The sequence below is a fragment of the Bombyx mori genome, chromosome 18, assembly GCF_030269925.1.
Source record: "Bombyx mori chromosome 18, ASM3026992v2".
Taxonomy (NCBI): Eukaryota; Metazoa; Arthropoda; class Insecta; order Lepidoptera; family Bombycidae; genus Bombyx; species Bombyx mori.
Window position 1 is genome coordinate 7,585,408 of NC_085124.1, and position 20,708 is coordinate 7,606,115.

At 35.3% G+C, this 20,708-nt stretch overlaps 1 protein-coding gene and 1 long non-coding RNA gene across 4 annotated transcripts; both read right to left on the bottom strand.

Moving 5' to 3' along the window:
* Nucleotides 1–12,631: 12,631 nt before the first annotated feature.
* Nucleotides 12,632–15,001, bottom strand: LOC134200561 (uncharacterized). The gene is made up of 3 exons (XR_009975528.1): nucleotides 14,755–15,001; nucleotides 13,821–14,128; nucleotides 12,632–12,765 (listed from the first exon to the last, which is right to left on the bottom strand). It is a non-coding gene; the product is annotated as an uncharacterized LOC134200561 (long non-coding RNA).
* An 868-nt stretch (nucleotides 15,002–15,869) lies between these two features.
* Nucleotides 15,870–20,001, bottom strand: LOC101746991 (nucleic acid dioxygenase ALKBH1). Of its 3 annotated transcripts, XM_038017342.2 has the most exons (6): nucleotides 19,138–19,279; nucleotides 18,732–18,872; nucleotides 18,508–18,646; nucleotides 17,958–18,296; nucleotides 16,798–16,991; nucleotides 15,870–16,424 (listed from the first exon to the last, which is right to left on the bottom strand). In XM_038017342.2, the coding sequence occupies exons 3-6, from the start codon at nucleotides 18,514–18,516 to the stop codon at nucleotides 16,052–16,054; spliced, it is 915 nt and encodes a 304-aa protein (XP_037873270.1). In that variant the 5' UTR covers nucleotides 18,517–18,646; nucleotides 18,732–18,872; nucleotides 19,138–19,279; the 3' UTR covers nucleotides 15,870–16,051. The 3 variants fall into 3 exon arrangements, with proteins under 3 accessions (XP_037873270.1, XP_012547687.2, XP_004928256.2); XM_012692233.4 differs by lacking the exon at nucleotides 18,732–18,872; XM_004928199.5 differs by lacking the exons at nucleotides 18,508–18,646; nucleotides 18,732–18,872 and having other exon boundaries at nucleotides 19,138–20,001.
* Nucleotides 20,002–20,708: the final 707 nt, after the last annotated feature.

Genomic DNA, 20,708 nt, shown 5'->3' on the forward strand with positions numbered 1-20,708 from the left:
GCTTCATTTCTTATGCAGACAAAATTAAATGAATAGTGAAAAATATTCGAGTAGACAGGCTTAGACTATAATAGACTACTAGTGGTCCCGCGGTAGTCGAAATTCGACTATAATTAATTGGAATTGTAAGTTTGTATTTTATACTTCTATAATTACAAATTTCGCCAAGACTACACTATAAAAAATAGTAACAAAACAAACAATATTTAATATACATATTCTCAATTTAACAACAGACGTCAAGAACAAAAGTTTGACAATAAATAGTATGCATGCGTGTGTGCGTCAAATACATGGTATGTAGTGTGTGTAATGTTTTCTTTATTGATTTAATATATCTTTTATGCATCATATTAAAAAAATATTAGCATTGTGCACTTCTTCTCTTTATTCTCTATAAGTGTGGAAAATATCTTCTGTAATAATTCGTTCTCCAAATTATTCATAATAATTTCGTCGATACACAGCAGCGGTCGATATATTACTTGAAACATCCATAATTACAGAATGACATAAATATGCTTACACATTCAACTAACTTAATCTTGTTTCTTAAATAACCACGAAGGGTATTGAGTTAGTATTTATTTACTAAGTCGTTAGTAAAAATATATAATTCAACAGAACTTAGGTACTTATAATGAATTATAGTCCTCCATATAATAATTTCACGAAAAACTTCTTGCCGATAAACAAAAAATTAATTTGTTGTTGATTGCAAAACTCACCATTAATGTTAGTGGATCGATACGTCACATACTGCGTTTTAATGATACAGCTTGCCTTTTAATCATTGTAAAGGGGCCATAAATCCTAATTACAAGCCTTATTATTTTCAAAAAAGGCAAGGAAAGGCGAGCTGTGACGGAGATCAAGGCAGGACAATACAGTTTGCTTGAAATATAAACGGACCGTGTCGCCAGTGGTATATCGTAACTTTGCAAGAATTGTTCATTCGAAAGATCTTAACAAAATGTTGAATCAAGTTTAAATAAACGGTTATATTTGTATTAATATTTTACCACTGTTATTTTATTTTCATTACCGTTTATTTATTTAATTGTAGCAATTAGATAAATCGAAATTATCATATCTACATAGACATAAGAACTCATCAAATACGTTGTTAAAAATATGTGAAAAATACGCGTCAAATTCTTTAAATAACTATACGAAATGTGGAAGGTTCTCGGTCCGAAGAAACCGCACTGATTGCACAAAGGGCTCCCTGGGGACGAAATTATCGTCACGTAGAGCCCAGTGGCACCCCACTTCGTTAGCTGATGATGCTCCGCAGTACGCCCTCGATGTGTTTGCGATTCCACTCACACGTCCTAGCGTACGACAAGATGGAAAATAACACGAAAGCTATTTTTATTTATTTGAGTTTTCGAACTACAACAAAGGGAAACATAACTTAAGACCGCGACTATAAAAATATGTGATTTATTTTTCTAAATTAATCATAAAAAGAATTCCTCCAATAGCTTTGACCATTCTGACATAAGATTTGGATATGTGGGCAACGGTTCCAAACAAAGAATTTTGCCACCTTGAGATATAAGTTCTAAGATCTCAAGTATAGTTACAACGGCTGCCCCCCCCTTCAAACCGAAACGCATTACTGCTTCACGGCATAAATAGGCAGGGTGGTGCTACCTACCCGTGCGGACTCACAAGAGGTCCTACCACCAGTAAAGTTGTATGTGGAGAAAGGGTTATCAAAATAGCCAAAATCAATTAAAGAATAAATGTAACAGAAATATGAAATCAATGCGTTGCCCTTTGCGGCTGGAATTAAAAAGGAAAAGGTGTCATGGCGGACGTCGCTCGTTGACACTTTTGACGATCCGAAATCAAACACATAAATAAATGAGTAGCTGAACGCCCACACGATTTTACTAATCGAACTCAACGAGCCATCATTGTTGACAACACTCAATTACACACCTACAAGGTACGCGAGACTTAACAGAGAGCATTCTAATCGATATTCTTCAAATTAAAAACCCTACCACATTATGTTTTTTCTATATTCGGTCACCAGTGTCAAGTCCGTGTTTAAAAGAAACAATGCCGCAATTAATTTTCATAGAAAATATACGAATATACTATAAAAACGAACTAAATAAATTTTAAATTTAAAATACCATAAAAATCAACATTTTACAGTTAGTATACTTCCATCTTGTATTTTGTAAGCCCATCGGATATGAGAAGAAAACTAACTTGGAGGGAGTTTACCACAAAGTTTGCCGAATACTTCTTAATTATTGTCTAACAAACCAAAACTTACAAACGGAGAATTAGGTACACTTCTTTCACAGTACTATGGCGGTAGTTATATCATATTTGAAAAAGAAAATATTAGACAGATGTCTAATAAAATCGCGCGACATTTTCAAGATATGTTTTCAAGATATGCCATAGAATAATTAAACAAGTTCCGAACAATAATATCCGGATTGTCGGTCTACCGAGCAATTTCGCTCACTCGGGAGAGATCTTTGTCTTTCACCTCGAAACTACCAGAGACTCATCGTGAGCCTACACGGTAGAGTAATCAGAACGGCTCAATCCGCTGCGGGATACTGAAGAACTCCAATTTGAAGGACAGCTGTTAAGCCGAAAGATTGAGAGTTCGATCTCATACATCAAGGTACATCGCGACATTGAAGTTGTGATGTTTATCAACTCTAATCACTGCATAGTATAAAACAAAGCCGCTTTCTCTGTCCCGATATCCCTATGTATGCTTAAATCTTTAAAACTACGCAACGGATTTTGATACGGTTTTTTTAATAGATAGAGTGATTGAAGAGGAAGGTTTATATGTATAATAACATCCATTAAATAGTGGAGAAATCACTAATAAATTACAGTTTCCGAAGCGAAGCGAGGGCGGGTCGCTAGTAAACACTAAAGCTAAATGTGTCTTGGGTTTCTGTATTTTACAGTAATAAACTACACAGTGACAGTGCTCTAGTATTCTTTTAAATTTCTTCGAGTCACGAACATAATTAATTTCGATCGCGGACCAAACAATAAGTAAATGGAAATAACTGAATATTTACATTTAATTTTATATAAAATTCTGAGACAACATGTTTATTTACTTAGGGGTTCAAGGTTTACGATCGTTTGGATATTAAGTGCTTACCAAAACCCATAAACTTACATTAAATACATATACCTACAATTATTAAATAAATATCTAGGTACCCTTTATCTTGTTTTCAATCACTTCTTTTTCTGATTTCTTCTGCGTGATTTCTTAATTGGTTACTTACTGCATAAAATAGGACTGAAGGCTCAATTGCGTTGTCACAATGGCAGTCCAACTATTCAAACAAAATATATTCATTTAATGAAAGATCTTGAACAGCAGAAATGCTCTATTACACCTTTTCGGACTGTAGTGCGAAAAATTACGACGAATCGTGTTCTGTTATTAAGAAATGTGTACAGAGGAGGACAATTGCAGCGATAACGAATGAGAGAGGATCGAAAGAAGCTTTGTGCAATCAGTGCGATTTATTCGCTGGCTACGTGCTGGGGTCACGGCTCTTGGTAGATGGTAATTGTGATAGCGCGAAATCGCAGTCGGAACATCCGGAGACAAGTCCGCAATCGTAATCCGAAATCCTCTGTTTAGTTTCAGGTTAGGTTAATAGTTTTTTTTTAGGTTAAGTGTGCTTAGGTTGTTAAGTTATCAAAATGAAGTCAAGTCCCTGTCCTGGTGAAACTGGAAAGGCCTTCGGGCCACCAGTAAACTTTCAATCATAAAAAAAATAATGAAGTCAAGTCAAATTGAACAGTCAAACCATACAGCCGACTTTTTTGACAGATCGTCTAATAAGATGGAAACCTGCAAAAGTTTTTGGTGTACATTTGCGTAACTCCAGGGTTAAGGGTTTATAAAGAGACGCCAGAAATAGGTACCTCCATTCTGAATAATTCTGCCGGATTCTTAATCGGTAATGATATAGGAAGTCTTGGTGCCTTAAAGTATAAGACGGTGTGCTCGTATCGAGCAATGTGACTATCCCACTACAGTGTCATTCAAATTAATACGATGGTCGGTACCAATTTTTATGATGAAACACGTGCATTCACGATGAAAAAATAAATATTCTGTGTAATAAAATTCAAACCCGAAAAATATTATTTTGTATAATTAATAGGTAATTAATAAGAGAAGTTGTCGTGGCCTAAAGGATAAGACGTCCGGTGCATTCGTCTTGAGCGATGCACGGATTTCGAATCCCAAGCGGATACCAATTTTCTAATGAAATACGTACTCGACAAATGTTCTCGATTGACTTCCACGGTGAAGGAATAACATCGTGTAATAAAAATCAAACCCGCAAATTTTAATTTGCGTAATTACTGGTGGTAGGACCTCTTGTGAGTCCGCACGGGTAGGTAGCACCACCCAACCTATTTCTGCCGTGAAGCAGTAATGCGTTTCGGTTTGAAGGGCGGGGCAGCCGTTGTAACTATACTTGAGACCTTAGAACTTATATCTCAAGGTGGGTAGCGTATTTACGTCGTAGATGTCTATGGGCTCCAGTAACCACTTAACACCAGGTGGGCTGTGGGCTCGTCCAGCAATAAGGCCGTCCATATACGCAATAAAAAAAAAAATTGGTGACTTCCTATGAACTCGCACGGTTAAGTACGAGCACAATGCTTTTTTTTTTTATTGCCCTTGTAGGCAGACAAGCATACGGCCCACCTGATGGTGAGTGGTTACTGTCGCCCATGGATTTCAGCAATGCTAGAGGCAGAGCCAAGCCGCTTTCTACCAACCTTTCTGCCGCGGAGCAATAATATCCACCGATTTTAGAGTCGACCAGCCAACACGTTATATGATATCACATTCACATTTATTTCTCGGAGCAAAATTGATCAAATTTACCGCAAGGAATTTATTTAAACTAATTATTTTATAATAGTTTTATGCTGTTATATAATTTATTCTAATCGGTAACTTAGTCTTTTTCACGAAATTGTAATATGTTAAAGAAACGTAATAAAAACCAATTATTGATTTCCAATTAACTTATATTTAACTGTTAATAAAGTTTTGGCTTTCTGAATATTATATTATTAGTCATGTGTGTGTACGTAAGCACGAGTATTGCATGAACACTAGACAGATCGATTGTCATCACCTACCGAGAGTGTATAGGTAAAATGATAAACTAGCGGACATGAGCAATTTAATTATAACTAGAGGTCCCGCAATAGTCGAAATTCGACTATAATTAATTGGAATTGTAAGTTTGTACACTATTATGATTGTACTTTATACTTCTATAATCACAAATTTCGCCAAGGCTACACTATAATAAATATTAATAAAGACAAACAAGATTTAATGTATTCTCAATTTGACCACAGACGTCAAGAACAAAAGTTTGACAATAAATAGTATGCATGCGTGTGTGCGTCATATACATGGTATGTAGTGTGTGTAATGTTTTCTTTATTGACTTAATGTGTATTTTATGCATTATTTAAAAAAAATATTAGCATTGTGCACTTCTTCTCTATATTCTCTATAAATGTGTAAAATTTCATATTCCTCCGTCCGCGCAATTTTCGTAAAAAGGGATACAAAGTTTTTGCTTCACGTATTAATATATAGATGAACACAACGTACTTCACAAACTGCTCCGGAAGCTCCATTGTACAGGAGCCCAATTATAAGAGAAATAATGTTCAATTTACTTCACTATGAATATTACATTTTAAGCAGACACCCATAATTTACTAAAAGGCTTTGCCCACTGTGATATGATTTAAAAAATACTCTTCGATACGTGTTTGAAAAATCTATCTGCAATATTAAAAACGTATAGAAATATAAGATATTTTTTCGTAAGTATGGTTTAAGCTGTTGGCCTTGAAACTCCCAATGGGCCCCATTGATTGAAGTCCACTGTCCTAATTAGATCGAGATTCCATAAATCACCCTAATGATGCTAATTTAAAAAGTTTTGTAATGCTATTAGAGCCGGGGGATGATATAATTTCGTTTTAATGAAAAGTTTGTTAACAGTTTTATGTAGAATACATTTTGTTAAGTAAATTAAAATGATATTTGTGGAATTTACCGTTTTTTGGTATCTTGTGCTTTATCTGTTAAGATTTTCTATTTTAGGTAGTTTTAATATCAATAATATTTTCGCTCTAGGTTTTACAATATGGGCATTGAAAATGAAAATAAGTAATTTGAGTATGGTGTACGTTCACCTTAATTAATAGTGAAGGACAGCTTGGTGGACAGGACATCATTGTATCTTTTCCAAATAACACTACTGCATATTAAATGTATTTACGTCTGTTATTGCCCCTTTTTAGTTTTATTTATTTATTGCTTAGGTGGGTGGACGAGCTCACAGCCCACCTGGTGTTAAGTGGTTACGGGAGCCCATAGACATCTACAACGTAAATGAGCCACCTACCTTGAGATATAAGTTCTAAGGTCTCAAGTATAGTTACAACGGCTGCCCCACCCTTCAAAACTTTAAGGTTTATTTTGTTGTAAAAGTACAACTTTCCGTTGCTATTATATATAACGTGTAGTCCAAGTGGATTACTTAGATTTCGCCTAGCAGGTACATAGCAATTAGGGCTAGATTTTTAACGTCAACGGTTGCTGCACTTGAGCCGTACAAATTTTAATTGGAACCAATTTTTGAATGATTGATATCTGCGTCAGCGTTGTTATGAGCTAGACTGGAAGTTAATTTGAAAAAGAATTAAGAATAGGATCTGATGATATATTTTTAATACTTGTTTTTCTTATTAGGGTTTTCGTATCGTAAGGCAAGTCTACCAACTAGGCAATAAGTTCTGACCAACTAGGCAACTAGTTCTATAGGGAAATGACAAAGAGAAGAACTTCCATTGAGCAGGAGATTTTGCTTAGTGGACGGACCGAAAGAAAATATAGTAAACGCGATTCAGATTTTTGTCACACATATTTTATTTTATATGATAGCGGTACCGTTACGGTTTGTCCTCAACAAAAATGACCTTAATAAAAATGTATGGTTATACTGTGAAATTTGATTTTAATTTATTATACGAGAATAGTACCAAATAATTAGTGACTCACTACAGATGTCATATATTACTGTGAGATATGATTTGATGAAGACATACCCAGTCAAAGAAGACGAAAATAGGTATTATTTTTCTTTCAAGTTAACAATTGCAGAATGAGCTGTCAGCAGCGGGTGCCGTGACAAAGTTTAAATGAAATCTCTGGGCTATGTCTGTGTAATTACAAACAACTCGACACCGTAAGGTCGACGTTGGCGCCGTCAGCCGTGTAATGGACTTTTCAAGTATTCCTAACGTGAAAACTTTCACTTCAGCCGACTTAAACGCCTCTGACAATGTGCTTAACGATGTTTTTAACTACTTCGCCCGATTCCGTCACTATGCTATGTTGAATTAATTATTTGTTGTTCTTTGATCCCTCAATATCTCTAAATAAAATCGTAAATATCTTAAAAACATAGTTTGCATAGCTACGGAATACTATTGGAATGGTTTTAAATCTGAGGAGTTAGTTTAAAAGTACCAAAGAGGTACAATAAAAATGAATTCTTGATCCAAACCCCTTTCACACTTTTACGGATTGTAAAAAAACTATCAATGAAGTTTTCTGTATAGTAAAAGAAGATGAGGAAGATATTAATTTTTTTCATTTATTTATTTCCTAAATACTATTTGATGACAAATTTGGGTATGTGATATACCGTATTTCTAGTAACAATCGAAACACACGTTTCTCATTAAATCACAATGTATTTCGTTACATTTCATTGTAACATTGTTTTTCTTTTAGATTTTAAAAACTTTTTTTCAAATATTTACTTAACAATATTAAGGACATTAGCATCCAACTCTTATTTTCATATATAATCATATAAAACTCTTCAGCTATATGTTTCATTCATAAAGCCATAAAACGAGCATTTCACCTTTAAAACTATCCACTTTTTTTCATGAAAAATGATTTTAGTGCAACGTAGAAACAAGTTGATTGGGCGGACTGAAACCACGGAGTGGGCGCGAGGAGAACTCAACTTTCTTAATTAACTCGTTATTGTGCAGTGCACGAAACGCTCGGAAATACGATATAGCCTCATAAAACTAAGTAAATACTCGCCGTTGTTACTTACAGTTTGTTATTTATTGCATTGTATTGAAGAGGAAAAGTCTTTTTGATAGGCTATCAAAAAGTAGGTATCTACATCTATACTAATATTATAAAGAGGAAAGATTTGTTTGTTTGTTTGTTTGTATTGAATAGGCTCCGAAACTACTGAACTGATTTGAAAAATTCTTTCACTCTTTGGAAGCTACATTATTCCCGAGTGACATAGGCTATAATATTTTTTAAAAAAATTAGGGATCTTTACTAAAGCTTTAATAATGTAACCCAATATATAAAAAAAATACCTAAAATATTCTTTACATAGCATGCCCCGCAAAAACGATTATGATGGAATAAAATAATGTACTACGACTTTGTAGAACACATCATTATTTAGAAAAAGTGTCGCGATAGCATGTCTAACTATTATAGTTATGCAATAAGTTATATGCAATAAGTGTTCTTTTATTAAAAAAAATAAAACAACGTCAAATATCATTGAAATTTTTGTTAAAGACACGAGCGGAGCCGGAGCGGGCCGCTTTTTAAAAGGATAAACCACTGTTTGGTTAAGTCAATATTGCTTGACCCGGTGGCGTAGTAGTTAGCACTAGTAACAGATAGTCCGAGGGACGTGGGTTCCATTCCCACATCTAGCAAACATTTGTGTAACGAAGATTGTTGGCACTTAGTCTTGGTGTTTAATATACGTGTGTTGTTTTGTTTTTGTTTGAATGTTTGTTTAAATCGCGTATTATTATTGTTATTAATTGTTATTGTATGTAAGTGTTTATTTCAATCTCTAGTTCCCATAGTATAGGAATCCTGGTTTGACCATGTGTGATTTGTCCACGGTTATTTATCTATAGACAAGAACAAGTTCACAGTTCAAGTTATGTTAAGTGATTATGTTTGACACTACAAGGAGGGAATCTAATCTAATAACAACGTACTATAAGTAAACCGCGAGTGGTTTTGAGCAAAGTTTCATCTCAAAATCACATCGCGTAATATAAGAGTTAGTAACCACTAGTAATGATAGATGTCCTTATAATCCTACAGTATTTTTTCGTGACTTGTTGCCATACTTGAGCTAGCAATGCTGCATGGCCGATGATTAAATATCATAAAGCTTTCATAACTACGGTTCAATAGTCATTCGATTAATTCAACGAGAAACTATCGAATTAATGGAACTGCAGACCGAACCGAACGAGACGAGTTTTATATAGAACAACGTCACAGTTTTTTCGAAGCCTATCCATATTTGTGTGCGCCGTGCTCAAAAAGCTATTTAAGCCGACCATTAACGACAACGCTTTCAGCACCCAATTCCTTATTAAGAAAACGTTCTATGCCACAACAAAAACGAGCTCGACTCATGAAATTCAATCGACATTCTCATAATATTTACCTTTGTAAATGAATCGTCCACTATTGCAATGTCCGTAGACTGGATATCGAGCTATGAGAATCTGAAAACGTAATGGGATGTACTTGCAAAACGCAGTAAGCCCGGTGACGGGTGACGGGCATAGTTGATCATGTCGCATCTTTATTTTTCATTGTAGATTGTTAACTAGGACGTATTGAATTGTTCTATTTTTAACTGATTTAAATAAAATAAATCTCTCAATTCGACAAAAAAAAAATGTTTTTTTTGTTTTATGTGTACCTACTTACAATAGAACTTTTTTCTAAGTGGACGGATCTTTATGATATTTTTTTTATTACTGAAAGCAGCTTCTCGTCTAGTCTCATTTAAATTTTATTAAGACCTGACCCATTATTCTTAATAATGCATATGTTAATAATTTTCGCAACAACGATGATGTTACGAGTTTGTTTCCTTGTAGTTTACTTTCGTTGTTTTTAATATTTTGTTTTGCATATAAAATAAAAACCACATAATTATTGCTATGTAGATAGATGTGTGAAACTTTTTTTATTACGTAGACAGGCGAATGAGCTCACGGCCCATCTGAGTGTAAAATTACTCAATACTAGGTACTATTGTATTATTTCTTTGTTGGAAATTAAACCAAAAAAAAGATGATATCATCCCTCAATTTTTATTGCGTAAGCAGGTGAATAAGTTCACAGTCCTTCTGGTATTAACTAGTTACAGGAGCCCACGAATATTACAACCAGAATGCGGTCACCCCCCCCCCCCCTGAGTCGTGAGATCGAAGTCTTAATTGCATTTCGAATGTATTGTAAAAAGATCTTGTAAATTTATCGAAATTATTAACAATTGACTTAATCGCTTCGTTGTAAATATTCGTAATCTAATGAACAGCAGATATCGGATAATTAATTAAATAATTAATTTTATCTCCCAGTTTGAATTTGGTTTTAGTACAAAACAAATTACGTCGCAAAAACCAATCATTAACTTTTTCAATGAGTATTCAGTGAAAGTTTCCCAGCTCCGTTCAATCAGCTATAAACGAAGGATGTCAGGCATCGCCATTGAAATCGGTCTCTTTTAATTTTGATGCCAATAAATTTCGTAATCCGCCAACGGAATTTATATCGGCCATTTAGTGTCAATAAAAAGGCGACGCCGAATAGGGGGTCTAGCTTTTTGTTCGACTCGCCAAATGTCAGAGACTATTTTACATACAAAGGTGACGCGTCAATGACCACAGCTGTCTACTGTAAATTAAATTTTAATATCGTAAATATTAATATGAACAAATAAATGCTTTGAGTTTGCGTTTCGGTTTCAGTACTACATTTTAAGAACAGCTCGGTAATACGGTTATAATGCCAAAACTTTTCGTGAACAAATACCAAATATGTAAATTGTTAATATGTACAACAAAATATTAACTAAAAATAAAATCGAATTGAAAAAAATAATATCATAAACGACTGGTCAACTCTTTATTGAAGGGGACCACCCGAGAAGCATTCAAATAAAGCTTTCAAATAACAAAAGAATCATCAAGATCGGTGCACCTACATAAAAGTTCTGAGGTAACACATTGGCAATCTGTGCATTTGGACAAAAAAATGTTATTGATATATCAGTCAATACAGATTGATTTGAATATAATCGTCTCCTTTAAAGAATACGGTTCAAAACCTGCATTAAATAAAGGTTAATACTTAACCTGTTATTTATCTAAGATGTCGTTCAGAAGAGTTTTGTGACTGCCAATGGAATACAAAGTCAATAATTCGTTTTTCTGATTTACCAATAATTGGCCAAAAGTCACATTGCCGGCTTTGATAATAGTCGACTCACATATAAAAAAATACAGCCGAATTGAAAACTACCGATTTATACAGCTAATTAGTTGCATACTTAGAAGCAGTTTGATTTTAATTCTTTACACCTTTTCCTTCTGATAGGTACCCATTATTGAAAACCGTTTATACTCCAAGATTATTAAAGCAATCAAAACCAGACAAAGCGTCAATATTTACACACCCATACAAAGCGTATTGTAATTACCACACACAGCTATAAACACCGTACGCATTTAATTACGCTTCAGTGTACCCGACAATGTCTACGTGAATGTAGATATAAGACATCAGTCAGTTTCCATTAAATCGTTCGAAGCCCCATTGAGTGCTCCCGTTGTGCATGACAGTATACTTGTTCGAATCTAATCTGTTGACGAGGAAATCGTGTCGAGTTACTTGCACATCGTACAAGGCTGTTTACCCTCTTGTCTGCCTAACTCAATTATTGCGGTCTAGATATCTTGTTTTACTTCCATTCAAGTCACTATGCTGTTGAGGCACATAGGTTTGATATAAGAGTTATATAATTACATGGTTTCACATTTATTATTGCTATTCTTTTTTTATATTACCGGCCGCCGGTGCAGCATAATTCTTTCGTGCTACATCAGACTACCGCGTTCATCCATAGTGCGTTTCCAAGGATATTTTTTGCTACGAATCATCCGGATTTGGATGACATCCCCTTTTCGGTGTTTCCTGACTACTATGACTGTACATGTCCTTCTTCAACCGAGATTGGCAGAGAGCATACAGCGGTACAAACCGACTTCGCTCTCCTAATAATGTTAACTTCTATGAGCGACGCTTAACCACTCACTATCCGATGGGCCGATCCGATGGATGGATCCAATATGCTTGTCTGTCTATTAGTTGGCTTTGGGCAATTATAACATATATTATCCGGTTGCAAAGGAAATAGTCTCAAAAAGTAAGACATACGCTATTTCCGGTTATTCGATGCTACACGATAGCATTGGTTTTTATGTTCATACAATTATACAATAGTTGACGAGGGGGCTCTTGTGAAGCCTTGCTTGCAACTTGTCGTCTGCTGCCTTCATTTTGGTTACTACCATTCATGCTAAACTTTGCAAGGTCGTTTATTTTGAAATAGTATTTGATATCAGGTATAAAATACCGATTCTTAAGCCGAAAAGGTAATAATCTATAATATTACTCTAGAGAAAACGAGAAATAATATTTATTAATTAAATTAAGAATGAATACGTGTCGTTTTAGTAAATTCATGTTATTATTTCGTGAACGTGCAGTGTAACGCCAAGGAAGCTGACAGCTGTTGCCCCGCGATCCCTCGAGAGTGTCAGCTAAATAGGGGTGAAGACAATAACATAGAATCAGTGTAATAATCATTCGTTATATAAAGGGTACCTATCCTAAAAAAATTGTTATTTCTTAGTTCATTTTTACAATAATCGTCGTGGCCTAAAGAATAAGACGCCCGGTGGACTCGTATTGAGCTATAGGCGTACAATGGATTCAATTCCCGACAAGGTAAACTTATGTATGTTCACGCTAAAAAAATAACATCATGTAATCAAAATACTCACGGAGGTGAATCCAGTGTGACCCCTCGAGGTTACTAGAATAGGTAGGTAGGAAAAAAAAACAAAATCAAACCCGCAAAAACTGTATTCTGCGTAATTACTAAACAATTGAGACATAGACCTCAAGTCTGAAGTTGAGTGACGGCATTTACATTGTGATGTCTATGGGCTCCGGTAACCACTTAGCAGCGCGAGCTCGTTCAACCGTCTAGACCGTTGAACTCGTTCGTTTCAAAATGCGATTCAATATATTTAGGTACTTAAGTTTAATATAAAAAAGCAAAAACTTCCTAATGGAACGCTAATCAGAACAGTGTTTTTTTTTATTGCTTAGATGGGTGGATTAGCTCACAGCCGACCTGGTGTTAAGTGGTTACTGGAACCCATAGACATCTGCGACGTAAATGCGCCACCCACCTTGAGATATCAGTTCTAAGATCTCATTACAGTTACAACGGCTGCCCCGCGAAACCGAAACGCATTAGTGCTTCACGGCAGAAACAGGCAGGGTGGTTGTACCTAGCCGCGCGGACTCACAAGCGGTCCTACCACCAGTAATTACGCAAATTATAATTTTGCGGGTTTAATTTTTACTACACGACGTTATTCCTTCATCGTGAAAGTCAATCATGAACATTTGAGTACGTATTTCATTAGAAAAATTGGTGCCTGCCTGGAATTGAATTTCGAACACTGGTCCATCGCTCAACACGAATGCACCAGATGTCTTATCCTTTAGGCCAATTTTGTAAATGAACCCTTATTAGGTATATATTTATAAAATTTCTTCTTTTTCTATTTCCTATAATACTTACTCCCTGCATTAGGGACGGATGCTGAGGACACGTATTCTTGCTTTACGCGTTATCACGATGTTAAAGAAACTTGCAGGGGCCGAAACGCCACTCTTTCTAACCTCACTTTTCGGGGTATTCCGCAGAGCATGGACAAAATATAAGTGGACCGCAAGTGCCCTACTGGGTCTAGGATGGAGGATGCGTAATTTACAGCAACCGCTGAGATGTCGTAATTTACAAAAGCCAACGGTCGTGTGCAGCCTGCAAGACCGGTTGTTGTGGCCAAGCTTGGTCGAAGCCTACGTCCAGCAGCAGACGCACGTGATCTAGAAAAAAAGGGTGAAGATTTTTAAGTTTAGGCAGTTGGCGATTGTTTGCTTGAGTGTACCAGGCTCATCACAAACCGGAAGAAGTGGCGATTGCTCGTGAGGCGCATAACATCTGCCCGCAGCAATGATACTGAATGACGAACGACCGCTGTGACAAGAGTGATAAGACAAAGGAGAATAGAAATTTCTTTATCCGTATGGTTTCAGAACCCGTTTTTAGAACCAGTATGGTTTCATAATTGTGACAATAATTGACTAATGAATCGTTACACCCAAAACCAAATTATAATATACTTAATGTTCAAATCCAGAAAAACCTCATTTGTTTTCAGATTTTGAAACAACGTTATCAAGTCATATAAAAAAAGCCAGAATCAATGAGACTTTAATTTATCTTTGCGACTTTTAATACTCATTTTTTTATGCATGCTTCATTCAAATTTGAAACTAAAAAAATTAAGCAATATAAAAAATAAAACAAACTAAGTAGGTAGTCCTGAAATTTTGCACCATGCAGTTTTGATTTTAATTAGATGTGATCAATGCATTAAAACTACTTCACACTTAAAATCCTGTTTCACCAACGGAATGAAGTAATTTAGTTAATTAATTATTTTACTTACTTTAGATCGTCCAGGTAAAAAAAATATTGACGAGATTGACTAACGCGATTATGTTGAGGATCAAATGATACGGTAGATAAAGAGCTAAGGATAAATAGTAAGGTAGTATTAATAAGCAAGTACCCAATTAATCTAAAAATTTGAAGATTGGGTTAGCTGTTGACAGCTGAAGACATTGCCGTTATAAAATTTGTATAGAACCTTCTTACAATCCGTCATTCATTAATTTTATAACCACATTCTCTTTGAATTGAACCATTGTCATTCAAAATGGAAAAATAAACAGGAAAATGCTAATCTAAATTATAAGTACTTTATGCAATTTTAAAATACTTTTTTTAATCATGTTCACAAAATCTCAGTGTAATCACTACTTTAAACCGATAGTTCGTAGACTTGGGTCGTATAGAACTAAAGACGAATACGATTGTTATGTGGAAGGCTACGTTAAATGTTTTTGGAGTCTCTGTGACCGACATAACAGCATCGACAACTTCACAGAAAAACGCAATGAGAAAAGTAGGTAATTGATTAGTGTATTTAAAAGTAATTTCGTCGTAAGTAAAAATCTAAGTTCTTTACTGGTTACCACGCGTGGGTCTTCTGTATCGTTCCTAAACAATTATGAATGGAATTAAAGCAAAGGCCGTGTCTCCGGGTGGCCTCTAACGCGCTGTGTGCTTAGTGCGAGTTTTTTAACGTTTTCGACAGCGTAAAAATTAGTTCATTGTATGGACTGTGATCGTTTGCCTACGTTTGCCGCTAGGGGCGTTGTTCCAACTGCATACTAAATTGGGCTAACTTTTACGCTATCGAGAACGTTAAAAAACTCGCACTAAGCACACTAATAGCCCACCACAGAAGAACGGTTTTAGATTTGCCTACGGTCGAGAGGGGCAGACTTATGCGCCAGTAGTCTTAGCGCGTGTACTATCTTAGTGAACGTATACCAGTTGATGACCTAGCTGTCATTTGCTTCTGAATTGCATGTCACTTATCGGCCTCTGTAAATCCTATTAAATATTATACGGCGGAGGCGTACTGCTATAACCAACGTAAAAGGACCCAGTAACATGATAACGCGTACGCATTGTACAGGTTCGATTAAAAAAGTATTAGCAAAAATATGATATTTTTATTATAACGCTGTAGAAATGGTCAAAAATAATTTGTTTTTTCATTTTGCAGTCATAACAAAGGAACCTCGGAAGCAAGAATGGCCTTGCAAAACACATAGGGACTTTAAAATAATATTTTTAGAATAAGAATGGACGACGGAATAAAAAACTGTTTTGTTCTAAGAAAAAAATTCGTCGGCCAAACTAATCTGTTTTTCATTCAATACTTGTCTAACATTAATGTTAATTCTGGATTCCTTGATGTAATTTTCGAATTCACTCCACTTGTCGTTTTCTATATTTTCATTCATTGCTTCAATTGTTTCTTTCGGATTCGAAATGTACATAAAAGATGGCATTTTATTAAAATCAAGCTCCGAAAGATCTGAATTCCATGGTTGATGGTATTCCGGTAATATTTTAGGCACAGCATGATAACACAACCTTGCTTCTTTGGACATTACAACTATGTCTCCACTTTTTAGTAGTATCGCTGATGGTTCGATGGACTTCTCCCGGCCCCCTATTAAAAATATAGCAGATTGGCCAAAACTGAAAACAATAATTTTAAAGAATTTACTGGAATTGAACACAATTCGAGTAACTGTGGCGGGTAGCCATCATACAACGCAAGATATTTGACAGATGCCTGAATCTCGCTTACGACATTTTCAAAATAAGCATATATACAAGTTCCGAACAACATTCAGACAGTCGGTCTACATAGACATCATAGCGCTCACGTACACTTAAAATGGGATTTTTCTTGCTTTTATTTTAAACACGGGCTCTTGTTCTTTGTTTTGTGTATCTTGATTTTGAATTTGTAATTTTGAGCCATAATTATTAATATAATCTCACAGAAATACGTCAATAAATTAAAAACAAATAAATAAACCACTACCGACAAGCCTAGAGAAAGTACCTAAATGAAAATAATGGTGCATCTAAGTTGACCTCCGAGTGATCAGTGTGAGCGGACAGTGTAGAATTCTTGTGGTAGTAATTAACAATAGCCGCCTCAGCTCTGAATTTCGCAAATCCAAGATACTGAGCCACGACACTTGACAGTTCTGACAAATCTTCTGGAAAAGGAGTCTTGTTCTCTTCACTATATGCCTGAAAATGAAAATAAATATTTTGCAATATATCAAACAGTTTATTAATCTAGAGTTGTTCTCCTATTTCAAAGCACTATATTAAACTAATTAAGTATATTATAATATAAAAATGTAACACTATATTATAAACACATTTGATTAAATGATCTGTATGCAATCAATCAAGTACAAAAGGGTATGTAAATATACAAGCACGCTGTGCATATTAGCGATCTGAACGACAAAGTACACTGGATTAAATGTTGGTACATTACTTTCCTATCTTCTTAACATCAAACCACCCCCTACTGACACTACTGAAGCAGAGTTCACTAGGTTTAGCTGGGAACACTTGCTTCTGGTATAGTGCATATTTATCTCCCTTACAACCATGTAGCATTAGTATTATAAGATAAGCAGCAGTGTGGCTCCTAACATTACTAATATCCATCAGTGGCAGTGGCCACTTTTCACCATGTAAACTGAAAGCTCATCTGCTTACTAAGCTTATAAAAAATTTCTAAGAGTCTAGAACTATTAGTGACTTTTATTAAAGGCACATGCTGTATTAACTTAGTGTAATTGTGGGCAATATAGTATAATAGATAATGGTGCCACAGATATCAGATACCCTAAGGGTCATGTGGGGCCATTACACTTGTAATGCATCTCAATAAATTAATTGCAGGTTCCATGATAATCATATACCCATCACAGAGTACCTTTGGATGAATTTCAATTACTGGACAAACCTAGAGGTCATGAATTTACCTGCTAACCTAAATAAGTTTATTCTAATTTTTTTAAAGCTCAAATAATGTTTTAAATTTGCAGACTTGCTACAAACAGGGCAAACAAATATTATTGTCTGATCATAATTTTTAATAAATAAATAAATTATTATTTTTTTCGTTAAGTGTAATCTCATCACATATTTCTTTAAAACAAAACTGAATTTTATTAAATAATAATAATAACATTTTACTTTTGTGTTCCAATTGTGATGATAACCCAATGTTGTCCACCTAAGTTTTTTTAACAATTTTTTATCACATTCCATACTTTTGTGACATTCTCTCCACCAGTCATCTAAATTATCAATTTCTATATCAATATTTATTTTATTCGGTTTCTTTGGATATCTTTCCAAGCATCTTTTGATCCAATATCTTTGACCAGATCCAGTGAATGGATTCCTTATTAACATTAAACCAGGGTGCTGAACAAAACTGTAAGTTTTCCATTTGTTTTTGTTTATCAAACCTAAGCACTGTGTAAGATTGTCTTCACATTTATAATTTGTATTGCATTCTAAAAGTTTCACCTGAAAAATAAATGCCAAAGTTTAAATTATGCTAATGTTATCATTGGCCACTAAATACTACAATCAATAATATTAAATTGAACATGTGTCGAAAATATAATTTAAACTGGTGAGCAAAATTAGGGGTAAAATTCAACATTCAACATTTCACATCTTTCTCAAAAGTGGATGAATTTATTTATTTTTTGGCTATACGTGTACTTATACATACAATATACATTGGGATGATCTTGTTTCACTCGTAAAATATGTGTCCTAGATGTCTAAAAGCAACTGCAATAATGGGTAGCTTCATTTTGCCTTCAAAGGCTTTGTGGGCATAGATGTCCGGTAACTACATTCCCGATATCCTGCGGACCAAATGGTATACAGTCAACTTTGCCCAAAATACGTCATTGCAGATCCTCCTGATCTACTAAAGGTCCTTTTTGGTACCCCAGGTACTGGTCATCATTCTTGTCGAATCCATCGCTTGCGACGAAGAGCTCGGCCAGTAAATTAACGCACAGACACAGCCCACTGAGTTTCTTGGCCTGATCTTCTCAGTGGGTCGCATTTCCAATCCAGTGGTAGAATCTGCGAAGCACTGCTCTTTTTAGGGCTAGTATTAGCAAATCTTCTCAGGTTGAGCTCGTAAGCTCAGCTACTCGTCCGGACGTAACTGGAATAGCCTCTTAGGCCTCCAGCAAAGGTTAGAGGTTAGCTCTAGGGTCATTATACAGTGGAAACAAATACTTTTGTATAGAGGCGTGTAGAGTGGTGTGTACAGAATAGTGTTGTAATGACTAAACGCCGTTCCCTTTTAGTTAATTTGTTAAAAGGGATTTGGTAATTTACCTACCTCTGAAGTTGTAATATCCACAGATATGACACTATTGAGAGATGGTTGTGGTTTATTAGATTTAAAATATTTAAATTGCTTCATAAACAAATCTACGCCTGTACTCTGAGACATAATAATTAAATCATAACATACAGTATGTATGTACTTTTCGGAATTTATGCAATAACAATAAAACTATCTTTACTAAGAAGTTGAAGAGCTGTCAGTAGTACTTTTATTTTTCCAAATGGAAAGGCAAAGGCATCATACCATACAGCCAAATTTTTTGTATATTTTTTTATTTTATTTTATGAAATATGATGTTATGAAATGAAATGAAGTTGATTAATATGAAACATGGCATGAAATTAAATAAGATGAGATTTTCGGTAGGCAGCGGCTTGGCTTTGCCCCTGGCATTGCTGAAGTCCATGGGCGACGGTAACCACTCACCATCAGGTAGGCCGTATCAGCCGTATGCTCGTCTGCCTATAAGGGCAATACAAAAAAAAGAAAAGAAAGATGATATAATATGGGATATTTTTATGGAAGATGATAATATGAAGTGAAATGAAATGAAGATGATTAATTTGAGACATTAATCAACTGGGATGAAATTAAATGAAATGAGATGAGATGATATGGGATGAAATATAATCTCAGTAAAATAGTGGTCGTTTACTGAGATTTTTTCAGTGGACTTTTTGAAGGATCCCGAGAAGTTAGGTCCAGCGGCTTTGTTTCATTTTCCCACATTTGTGCACTTTCAAATGTATTTAACTGTTAATAAACCACCGTTATTACACATTTAAACCTGAAGAAACACTAAATAGAAAAAATAAAACAAATCACACAACTTCACTCCTCGCGTTCCCGCCAAAAAATCCTTGAAGAGCTGTCATGACAAATAACAATAAAAGCATAATTTATTGACGGGTTTTTATGACCTGGTAACTAAGACCAAGTTTAGGACAAGTCTTATTTTAATTTTAACGAAAACTTTTTTATATGAATAATGATATTATGAAATGAAATGAATTTGATTAATATGAAACATGGCATGAAATGAAATGAAATGAAAACGAAATGAAATGAAATGAAATGAGATGATAATGAAACTGCACAAATGAGGGAAAATTAAACGCTCGAAGTTGTTGACGAGTTTATCTGGGACACACTGTCCAGCTAAGTAAGTCCAACTTCGAAAAAGAGGTCAACCGTCGAATCCAGCTCGCATGGAAAGCGTTCGGGAAGCTACGTAAAATCTTCTCATCACAAATACCACAGTGTCTCAAGACGAAAGTCTTTGACCAGTGTGCGTTACCAGTGATGACATATGGCACTGAGACGTAGACGCTCACAATGGGCCTTATGAGAAGAATCAAAGTCACCCAAAGAGCAATAGAGAGGGCTATGCTCGGAGTTTCCCTGCGAGATCAAATCAGAAATGAGGAGATTCGCAAGAAAACCATGGTAACCGATTAGCCCAAAGGATTGCGACATTGAAGTGGCAGTGGGCAGGACACATTGCTCATAGAACGGATGGCCGTTGGGGCCAGAAAGTTCTTGAGTGGCGACCGCGTACCGGA